Source organism: Zeus faber (genome assembly GCF_960531495.2).
Source record: "Zeus faber genome assembly, chromosome: 5".
Lineage (NCBI taxonomy): Eukaryota > Metazoa > Chordata > Actinopteri > Zeiformes > Zeidae > Zeus > Zeus faber.
In genome coordinates, this window is record NC_137192.1 from 12,057,228 (window position 1) to 12,068,602 (window position 11,375).

The 11,375-nt window shown below is 42.8% G+C and overlaps 2 protein-coding genes across 2 annotated transcripts; one reads left to right on the forward strand and one right to left on the reverse strand.

The window, feature by feature from the left end:
* Positions 1–641: 641 nt before the first annotated feature.
* On the reverse strand, positions 642–4,315 carry zbtb49 (zinc finger and BTB domain containing 49; the record flags this gene model as incomplete). Its single annotated transcript, XM_080001574.1, has 7 exons — positions 642–1,387; positions 2,182–2,343; positions 2,435–2,517; positions 2,603–2,676; positions 2,787–2,833; positions 2,926–4,055; positions 4,164–4,315. The coding sequence occupies 7 exons, from the start codon at positions 4,313–4,315 to the stop codon at positions 642–644; spliced, it is 2,394 nt and encodes a 797-aa protein (XP_079857700.1).
* A 1,011-nt stretch (positions 4,316–5,326) lies between these two features.
* Positions 5,327–9,782, forward strand: lyar (Ly1 antibody reactive homolog (mouse)). The gene is made up of 8 exons (XM_080001246.1): positions 5,327–5,671; positions 5,929–6,043; positions 6,519–6,626; positions 7,294–7,377; positions 7,743–8,088; positions 9,095–9,163; positions 9,303–9,388; positions 9,531–9,782. Exons 1-8 carry the CDS (start codon positions 5,550–5,552, stop codon positions 9,666–9,668), a joined length of 1,068 nt encoding a protein of 355 aa, XP_079857372.1. The 5' UTR covers positions 5,327–5,549; the 3' UTR covers positions 9,669–9,782.
* Positions 9,783–11,375: the final 1,593 nt, after the last annotated feature.

An 11,375-nucleotide genomic window follows, 5' to 3' on the forward strand; every position in this document is an offset into this window, starting at 1 on the left:
TTACACTCGTGTTAACACTCATTAGAGGTGCAATTTCCCTTCAGGAAACAGTGGCTGAAGAAAAAAACCCAAAACTAAACACACCAGGGGGGAAGCACTTCTTTGAGCATGATAAATTTTCGCATCTGATTATTAAATCTAGCGTCTAAAATCGAATAAAGATGCATTCACACGGTTCTTTCTTTTTCTGTTCGGCGGTGTTGAGACCTGAGCCGACCATCAGATTGTAATGGGTTCACACATGTCAAGTGTTAAAATGTGCGATGGAAATCGCATCACCAAAAATGTCACCAAAGATTCTTGTAATGTCTCTTTTCGAGTTAATCTATGTAAATGACAATCGATGAGTTCAATAGTATATCCTTGTGCCGTCGACTATGGTAAGGTAGCTGTGTCCGATTTGTTAAACGAGAATAAAAAAAATCCTGATAATATAATAACAACATTTCACAAGCCTCTGCCATCTTTCTGGATACGGAGAGAGGATGAGGACAGTAATCTGCACTTTGCAGCGGGACGAGGGGTAAGATCTCAGAGTGTATAGCAATGATGCCTTTCAATGCCAGCTTTAAATTAAATGCAGTCTAATACCGACTATTCGGCGTGTATTACCAAACTCTCATAAATATATACATAATTGTTTACTGCTCCATGTCATTGTCATTGTCATTCTGCAGAGTCTTCATGGCCAAGCCCCATAAGGTCACGCTGGAGATAAAGGGGCCCTCGTTACCCCTATAGGAGCTACCATTAGCCTTGCTAGAGGCCGCGAGGGAGCCACAGTGATTGTCAGTCAAAGGGAGAAAGGCCTTTCCTGCCAAACCTCCGCCCAGCTCCATCGCCACGGCACCGTTCTCCACATACGGGCCGTACACAGCCTCCTGGGGTAGGTGATGCTTGGCCAGCTTCAGGTGGTCCACTGCGGGAGGCGGGGGGCTTTTCCTGTTGGAGGAGAGGAGGTGGTGAGGGACGAGGGAGCGCAGTTCCGGGAGGCAGGTGGCGGAGGTAGAAGCGGAGCTAAGGTGCACGCCGGGAGACGGGGTCTCGTCTGGGGGGTGTTGTGCCACTGAAGCAGCGGGCGTGGATTTCTCTACCCCCGCGTGGGGCATCGCGCCGGGAAAAGGTGGCTCGGCGGAATGGGCCACGGGACCCCCGTGGCTCCCTGGTTGAGACAGGGAGACAGATGTGTCTGAGCTGCCGGGCCGCTCAGGGTCATCGTCCGGGATGGGGCTGTCGGCGCAGGCGCCTTTGCAGTGCACGGTGCTGTGTCTCCTCAGCAGAGCGGAGCGGGTGAAGCTCTTGCCACAGGCCTCGCAGACGTACGGTCTCTCGCCGGTGTGTGAGCGCACGTGGCGACGCAGGTCCCCCGAGTCCATGAAGCACTTTCCTACAAAGAGTAGGATCGCAATTTTTGTGTCATTAGACCACAATATAAGAATGCAACATACAGGATATCACAACATCTTAGTTGGCAATTAATTGTCATCTGAATAATTGCGATGAACAACTCATTTGTTTTTCATGTTAATTTTAGACCACTATAATAGTGTAATATAACAGATCCACTCAGGAAGTAAACCCATGAATATTATATAATAAAGTAGAGACACAAGGCACAATAACTATTTTTGTTTTCAGACACAAGATGCTGAACTTTTGAGTATCTGCTGATATCAATCCAATATTCTTTCATTTTTTTTATTATTATTATTATTATTAATAAGAACTTTAGCCTGAATAGACTGAACTTATTATATCAGGTGATGCTTCTGCAAGTGCTTTTGATGCACTTTAATATTGCACTCTGATATTTTGCTTCAGTGTGAAGTGCTGCCACGCCACTGACATGGTGGCAACTCCAACACACGTGCTTTGCGCAGTATCTTGCTTCTTGTTGTTGTTATGGTAACGTTAGGGCACACATGGCTACTGCTGCTATCACGTGGCCTTCTTCACTCTTGTTTACATCGGGCTGCAACAACGATGAGACAAAAGCATTTCCGGGATATTTCAGGCTAGATTAGAGAGTACGATTTTTTTTTTTTTTTTCCTGATATTGATCTCGAACATAAAACATGAAATATGCATCAAGTATCAGAGTTGTGCCTGTTGTGTATTCATTCACCTCCTCCAACTTAATTAAGTTAATCTCCCCAAGCCAGGGCACGGGCTCTGTCTTACCGCAGGTGTCGCAGCGGTGGCTTTTCTTCCCGGCGTGGCGGACCTTGTGCTTCAGCAGCTTCCTCTGCATGTTGAAGGACTTTCCACACTGGTCACAGGTGAAGGTCTTGTCAGTGGTGTGAGTCTTCTTGTGTTCCTTGAGATTGCTGAAGTTGCTAAAACCTGTGCAGAGGACAGGGCAGGATGGGCGACATGATCCCTCAGTACCAGCACTCCAAGTTTACTCTGAATGCATCCCGACCCTCTTACCCACCTCTACCACATATATCACACAGGTGCGGCCTATCCCCCGTGTGGACCACGATATGCCGCTGAACATCCCCCGCCGCAGCAAAGCTGGAGATCACACGTGTATATCCAAGCGTTACTTAAGCATATAATACAACCTCTAGATCCTCTATTTAAAGAAAACAGCAATTACCTTTTTCCACACAGCTCACAGATATATGGTTTCTCTCCGGAGTGTCGGCGCAAATGTGTCTGTAAGTTCCCAGCCTGCAGAGAAAATAAAAAATAACAATCGGAAAAACAGTCATTCAGCAATAGCTTCAAAGTGAACTTACGGAAAAACCTGCAATACATTAAGAATAGGATTCAAAGGTTACCTGAGAAAAGTTTTTCCCACAAATATTACACTGGAAGGGCTTCTCACCTGCAAAAGGGCGGTAAAACCCCTGTTAATAAATACTGCATCAAAAGATGCTTACAGTATTATACTGGACATCTCAGCACATTAAAAGATACCTGTATGAGAACGTTTGTGAAGCTCCAAGTTGCTGGTGTGTTTGAAGACCTTTCCACACACTGAACAGCAGTACCGCTTGTGTGCCACCTGCTGCGGGGGCTCTTCTACCGTCTTTGGGTCTGGTTCCTCTTGGTCCACAGGGGAGGGACTCGGAAGTGTCTGTAGAACGTCTGTCGCTGCCTCTGAAACCTCCTCCCTTTGCACAGGGACGACCTCCGCCACATCTGAAGCTCCACTCTGGACCGAAGGCTCTTTCTGAGGACTCTCTCTAGGACAGCTGAGGATTGGTTCACCGACGGACTCCGCCCACATGTCCTCCAAGGCCTTCTGTGACCGCAGGTAGTTGTACTTCTTCAGGTAGACAGCCTTCTTTGGCCGCATTGGCTTATTGAAGGCAGAGTCTGCCGACTCGTTGTTGGGAGCAGATGAAGGCTGTGCGGGCAGTAAGACTGAGTTATTTTCAACTGGTGCAGCGCTGCATGGGGGGTTTAGCTGAACCGTGCTTCCGGAACAAACAGGACTTAAAGTGGCTCCCTGACTCATCCCCAGCTGACCCGGCTGATCACCCACCATCAGCAAAGGGCTCGGGCCTTGGTTCGAGGCCGCACTTTTAGTCTGTGCCTCACTTTGTTTGAAGTACTGCTTGCTGTAGAAGTTGCGGAGCTTGTAGCCATGGACCAACTGCTTCTCAACAGGGGCGTGAGGTCCTGCCACCGTCTCACAGTTTGAACTGCTGGGGCGCGCTGAAACATGTGGCCTCTTGGCGTGGTCCAGGTCACCACCGCAGCCGGGCCTCTGGGCATCAGACGATGGACAGTGGAGGTCCATATCAGCGGGAAGGCTGCCTCCGAGGAGACAGTCCTGATCGGCGCTCAGAGAGACGCCCGGCAGAGAGAGAGACGGGGTGTCCGGCGGCGGAGGGCAGGGCTTGAGGAAAGCATTGCACATGGTCTGGAGGTTTGGAACCTGCAAACCCTGGGCAATGTCCAATAGCGCTTGCACATTATCCTGGTTGATATCGAGATGAGAGGTGTACATATAGTCCAATATCTGCCCGATGCCGCTTACATCCTGAATGACCAAGTGAAAGACGTCATTCTTCTGGCTGGGGGAGTTTTGGAACAAGGACCTAGAAATATGAACAGTTAATCAATCAATCTTTTGACTTTCTTTAGAGGGGTTATATGGTGGAACATATGCTGCCAGTGCAGTTAAGTTACAACTGATCTATAGGCACCTGAAGTAGGAGCTGAAAGCAGCCAATACATTTTTGTGGGCTTTGAAGCAGACGCCCTTGACCACCAGCATGCAGTCACAGAGCAGCCCCTGGATCCTCTGCTCCTGCAGCTGCTGCAGAAGGTACGAGCTGTGGCTGGACAACGGATCCATGGCTGCCCAGTATGGATCCACGCAGATCTAGCCATCAAGACAAGACTCAAGCTCTTTATTTCTGGTACCCACACAGGGAAATAGTGTGTGTGTGTGTGTGTGTGTGTGTGTGTGTGTGTGTGTGTGTGTGTGTGTGTACAGACGTGCAATAACAACAATAAACAAAAAAAAACTTTTTACTCGAAGAATAATTACGTTGAATTAAAAAAAAGTCCGAAATTGGACTGAACAACTCAATGCATATAATGTAAATATATAAATATATAAGAGCATGGTTGCTCCGTGACCAACCATGACAAAAATAATGGACCGCGCAGCTAACGCTACAATGCTAGTGTTGTCCAGAAGCACTTTCAATCAATGCACGATAGTTATGGGCACGATAATAAAACAATATATCTAGTCAATTCATGCATCTCCGAAGCTCTACGACTACAAAACGGAGATAAGAACTAAAACGTTCCTGAGCGACTCACCTTTTATTTGGATGAGTGGTCACTTTTTGCATGCAATGCTGCCTTCCATTTAAGCCGCAGCTCGGAGAAAATCCAATTTCCTTCTCAGAGAAGTGCAAAGCAGCGGCCATTAAAGTTGGTAGGAATTTCGGATCAATCACTCAAGTCAGAGCTGAACGAGCCGGGGATCCATCGCCAGGGCAACATGGCAGCACACACCGTGAGTCCTCGGAATGTGCCGGATCTCAGAATTACTGATTTCCGTGTGTGAGGAACGCGGCACGGAGTTCATTTCCTGGTGCAGCTAGTAAATCGCACGTTTGTGTCTATGTGAAGAAATGTAAGCCCCATCTTCGGTGATTAAACAGCGGGACAAAAAGCACCGACGCAATAAACGACATCATCATAATCGCTTTATTCACGATAATGTCAGGAAAAAAAACAACTGGAAAAAAGGGGGAACAATTGTAGTCGGAACGTTTGTCTGATTTGGAGTCCCCCACGGACCAAATTGTATGTAGCTACCGAATATAAGGTACTGTGGTCACGTGTGTTTTGAAAAGTTTCGCACGGACAGATTCCTTTGCGTTACACGCATTGTCCCGTTAACGATAGAAAGTGAATCCGGTCTATAATTTGATTAAAGATCCATCTTGTGCGATCGGCGCTCCCCGTCAGTCGTTTGATCCACTCAAGGTAGAGTCCACTAGACCGTGATTGAACAGATGACAGTTTTAAACCGGGTCGTCGTTACTTGAGCTTGGTAGATATAGTCCAACATGGTGTTCTTCACCTGCAATGCGTGCGGCGAGTCCCTGAAGCGAGCCCAGGTTGACAAACACGTCAACATGTGCAGAGGATGCCAGGCCCTGTCCTGCATAGACTGTGGGAAAGATTTCTGGTAAATAACAATTTAATTGACTGTTTTGTTGAAAATGCATTGAATGGGCTGCTTTCCCGTTTGGATTGCCTTTGGTTCTTTTTTTGTTTGTTTGTTTGTTTTACATCACTGTATGATTTTTGTATTTGCCATTAATTTTAAGCATTGTTTAGTTATGCTACTTGTCTTCAAGTACAATGCAACCACTCTCAAGATAAATCCCTTCTATATGGAAATATCCATGGCAACAATAAACAGAAATCTGATTCTGATTCTAGGGGTGATGACTATAAGAATCACATCAAATGCATCAGTGAAGACCAAAAGTATGGAGGAAAAGGTTACGAGGCCAAGTCAAAGAAAGGGGATGTCAAACAGCAGCAGTGGATCCAGGTATAGAATGCATATATTACTATATTGGCATTTTATTCTGCTGTAAACTTTGTATGTGTTTTGTGTCGGCACATTTCCTATCTATGTTTTATTATTTTAGCGTATTGAGTGCTGCTGTGACACCTCAACTTCTCTTTGGGGATGAAAAAGTATCTAGCTATCTGTCCGAATTGTATTAAATTGCTTTTTTTTGGCATTTTATGTTGTATATTTTTGTAATTTAATGACCACCCATCAGTACATGGAAGTGTAACTACGTGAAAAATACAAATTGCTCTGTTTTTACAACCATGTTGTAGTTCCTAGACAGGTGAAGTTGGAAATTACCTTACCCCTTCGTAGTGCAACTAACCAAGAAAACATTGAAGAAATAATAAAGCATATATTAACAGAAGGAGTTCATACATATCATTGTTCACCCTCGTGCATCTCCCTCTTTTATTTGTTCATCCTGCTTTATTTATTCTCTCAACAGAGAATCCATGCTGTCATGAACAAACCTGGGATAAGCCCAAAGCTGAAGAATATTCTCAATCAATTCAGTTTGTATGATAATATTCCAAGGAAAAAGGCTAAATTTCAGGTTGGTAATAGTTTTAAGAGAAAATTGAGATTAAGATACATTCAAATACCATCTTTTGCTCATCACATGCTCATTTCTGGAGAAAAAAATATTTATTTTTTATTATGTAAATAAATAAATATTCTATTAATGTTGAATATTGTACACATATGTTTATCTGTAATGGTGTTTTTTCTGTGAAACCAGACAATTTATTGGTTAAAATGATCAATTTTAATTGTGCGTGTGTGTGTGTGTGTGTGTGTGTGTGTGTGTGTGTGTGTGTGTGTGTGTGTGTGTGTGTGTGTGTGTGTGTGTGTGTGTGTGTGTGTGTGTGTGTGTGTGTGTGTGTGTGTGTGTGCGCGCTTTAAGGCTTGCAGTATGGAAGCAAATTAGTGCCATAATGTTTTGAATATTTAAAGCCATTACGTTTTTTTATGTCACCTTGTTGCTATTGAATTTTTTCATATGATATTGAAATATATTTGAATTTCAAAGAGGTGAATTCTAAACAAATTAATTAAGATACCTTGTTTTCAAATATTGAAGCGTTTCAATGTTGTGTATTAAAAGTAGTTTCAATTTCAATTTTTTTTTTCTATAGTCAAAACATAATGGCACTTATTTGCTTCCATATTGCCGACTCAGACTAATCAGATTTCCTCTTCTTCACTTGGCTGTTCATCAGAACTGGATGAAAAACAGTTTGAGAATCACCAATCCCAGTCTGCAGGACGAAGTGTGGGAAATCTTCTCTGCAGCAACAAGCAATGTAAGCTATTCCATCTCAGCCTGGAACCTAATACAGCTCAGAGTAGTACCCAGGTGCTTCGATTTGAACATTACTTTTAATTATTGTATTTAATCTGCTTGTATTTAAAGTTGTCCATTACACAATAGAGAGAGTTTATCCAATGCAAACATTTTTATCATAAATCATATCATATCATAAATAAAATCTGTCTTCCCAAATAGTTGTGTTCAACGGCTAAATAAAATATGTTTTGGTTCAAGGCTGTGCAAGATTTTCCTCTATTTCCAGTGTGTTTGTCATTTTCCCTACCAGTGAAATCCTATAATTGTTTATTTATTTATTTATTTATTTATTTATTTATTTATTTATTTTTTGTCTTGCAGGGTCCAGAGGCCTCCAAACAGAATGGCGCCCCCGAAGAGGCCAAGACTGAGGTCCAAACAGAAAGCAACGGAAGTCAAGAGCACAGCGGTTCATCAGAGATGCCGGTTCCTAAGAAGAACAAGAAGCTCAACAAGCAAGAGCGTAAAGAGGCCCGGCAGGAGAAGAACGGCAAGGTCAAGAAGCGCACTAATAACAACACCACAGAGGAGCAGCAGGATGGCACAGAGAAAATAAAGGACAAAAAGAGGAAGAGGGCTTGTAAGGAAGAGAAAAACGGAGACCAGGATGCCGGAGACAAGGGGCCTACTAAGAGAAGGAAAAAAAGCAAAGAACAAAGTTCTGACGGTATGACCACACTGTAGGCTTGTATTTTGAAATCAATTTGTTCTTCAGTTTAATCGTAATGACCAAGTGGAAACGTCTAGGAACGGGATGCCTGAGCACTTAAGCAAATAAGCATTAGCAAATAGGTCTGCTCTTTCTCTGTATTATGCTTCAGGAGTCATTTCACGAGATGGGGGCCATTTTGCCTTTCTCGTTTCAGAATTTTTATTAAGAAAGAACACATTTTTTAAGTTTGATATACATGTTGAACTTCCCAGAAAACATTTTCCACCCTCAGGCACAAGAGCCTTATTTTTATCATCCATAAATGCACAGGCATTACTTGTGACGCGGTAGAAAATGTCCTCCTAAAATGGTCGCCACACAAAAATGTACTTGGGGTTAAATTAATTAGCTAATAATTAGCAGTAAATAACATGTTTTGTTTTTTTCCTATATCATAAAGAATTTATTAAAAAACTGTGTTCTCTATATTATCAGTGACAGACGGGGTGGATTGGTTATGCTGGACAGACCCCATAATAAACAATATCCTTTACCAGCTTTTGAATTGAGCTCCTCTGAAGGCTTAAATGATCATGAAGTGAACATCATTGAAGTGAACTGAGGGACACATACATTTTATCATAGTTTAATTGAAAATTATGTTTTATTCATGGTTTATTAATATGTGCTGTGTGGATGGGGAAACATTTGCTTCTAAAAATGATGAGTGGGATGGTAATACATCTTTTTATTCTGTAATATTTGTGATTCAACTTCCATTAATATACCCTTTACTTTCATATCTGTATAGTCTTTTGAAAAAGTAAAAAACAACATTATTATTCACTTTAAATAAAATGTTCTCATCTAGTATGTTGTTGAACTTTAAAAAAATAGTTTTTAGCTTGGCAGACATGTTGGCAGATTATGCTGTTTTGTTGTTACAGTATTGTTACACTCACACACAATGACTCTCGGTATCAACATTAATTCTTATCACGTCTTCCCTCGTTTCCCTCAGATGACCAAACTGCAGATTCTGCCGAGGCACAAACGACAGATGAGACCGAGGAACAAGAAGCATCCAGAGGTACGTGGTGTCCAGTCCTCTCTGGTGTTCATAAATTTGAGAATGTGAAGTGAGTCACTAGGGGTCAGTGTTGGGATTTGTTCTATAATTTCAGCGTTTAGTCAGAGGATAATTCTGTTTCATGCCATCACACCGACAGGCAAATTCAACTGGAAAGGAACAATCAAGGCCGTCCTAAGACAATCACCCGACCACGAACTTTCAGTGAAGAAACTCCGGAAGAAGGTGAGGGAATCTCATGAAAACATTTTTTGTTAATAATATAAAAGTATGTTGTAGACATTGCAATTTACTCCTCTCTTTTTCTTCCAAACCAGGCAGATACTGCTGATGCGCATTTTAACTTCTTTTTATTTTATTTCCACAGGTTTTGTCAGCGTACTACTCATTCAGCGGTGACAGCAATTTCAAATCTGAGGAGCAGTTGCTGTCGCTTTTCAACAAGAAAATCAGCGGCAATCCGAAATTTAGGGTTTTGAAAGAGAAAGTTACGCTTGTAAAATAAACTTGTCTCGGGTACCACTGCAGTGTTATTCAGGGAGTACCATGACTGCATTTTAAATGCCTATTCCACTAGATTGTTGTTTCTAAGGGACAATTCTCTCAATGAGTAAATCATTTTATGACAAAATTGGCATTTGTTTGTTATTTTGAATGCCTTTACAAGAGCCTATACTGTACACATATCTGCTTTAACAGTGAAGTTGCTTCTCAATAGCCGTGCTGCTTGGTTTAGTCTCAATAACACACCATGACTTGGACCAATACTACTTATTACCATTGGATTGTTTTTGACCAATGGAATCATTTCTTACTGCCGCATGACTTTACTACCAGTGGTGGAAAATTCCAGGTTCAGAAGGTAAGAGATCTGCCCTTCACCAAGCCAGCTGATTTCACTCACTAGCACTTCTTCCAGATTGTGCTTAGTAGCTTATCCAAAGGCTGACTCAAAATCCCAGGGTGGACATATATTTTCTTACCCTGTAAGTTCCTCCTCTGCTTAATACCAATTGAGTCTAATTTGAATCCCACAGCATACCTGAGCATTGCGATCAACCATTTTATGAAATTGATATGCCCTTCAAGGTAATGCAGCGTGCCACAAAGGAAGAAACACAACTGTGTGGTTTACTGAGATACACCGATCAGCCACAACACTTAAACCGCTGACAGGTGAAGTGAATAACATGATCATCTGGTTCCAGTGGCATCTTTCAAGTGGTGGGATGTATGAGGCAGCAAGTGAACAGTCAGTTCTTGAAGTTGATGTGTTGGAAGCAGGAAAAATGGGCAAGCGTAAGGATCTGAGCCACTTTGACAAGGGCCAAATTGTGAGATGACTGTGTCAGAGCGTCTCCAAAAGGGCAGGTCTTGTGGGGTGTTCCCGTTACGCAGTGGTTGGTACCTATCAAAAGTGGTCCAAGGAAGGACAACCGATGAATCTGCAACACCTTACCATTGTTTTGGCAGCACGAGGGGACCTACACAATATTAGGCCAGTGGTCGTGTATACCACTGGCCAGCAAAGTCACCACATATCAACCTAGTAGAGAACCATTGGTATAAGGTGGAAGGGTGAGGCTCACAGAATGAATATGTAGCCGAAAAATCTGCAGGAACTTGATGTGATCGAAACACACTGTTTAAGCGTGCAAAGGTGTGTGTGTTTGTGTGTGTGTACACGTGTGTGTGTGCGTACTGGTCAAACGTTTTAGAACACCTCAATTTTTCCCAGTTTTTATTGTATTTTATTCAGTTTAATCTCAATGTTTTCTGAAATTAAAGCGTAGAACAAATATACAACTGGAGATTAAAAAAAACATGGAATCTGTTGATGTGGGGGTGGTGTAGTTTAAGCAGCTACGCCTCTCTTGGGTCTAGATAATGGGGCAACAAATCAGGGTGGCTGTGCGCCTGTTGCTCATCAAAGCAATCAACGAGCAACAGGGAAATCACCGATCTCCACGTACACACAGAGATCCTCTGTCATGACGTGTCCATCTGCTTCCCCCGGCTTGTTCCATCTTGCCCACTTTTAACAATGAACTGGTGTGTTTGAAACATCTCTGCCTGTGTCTCCAATATCTACAATATCTACAATATACAAATAGTGTTGGGAAAGTTTGTCCCAACACTGTTGCAGAAGTTCTCACAAATGTGTTGCGTTTGTACTGTAGGTTGCGTTGCTTTCACCTTCTGTCCAGGTCAT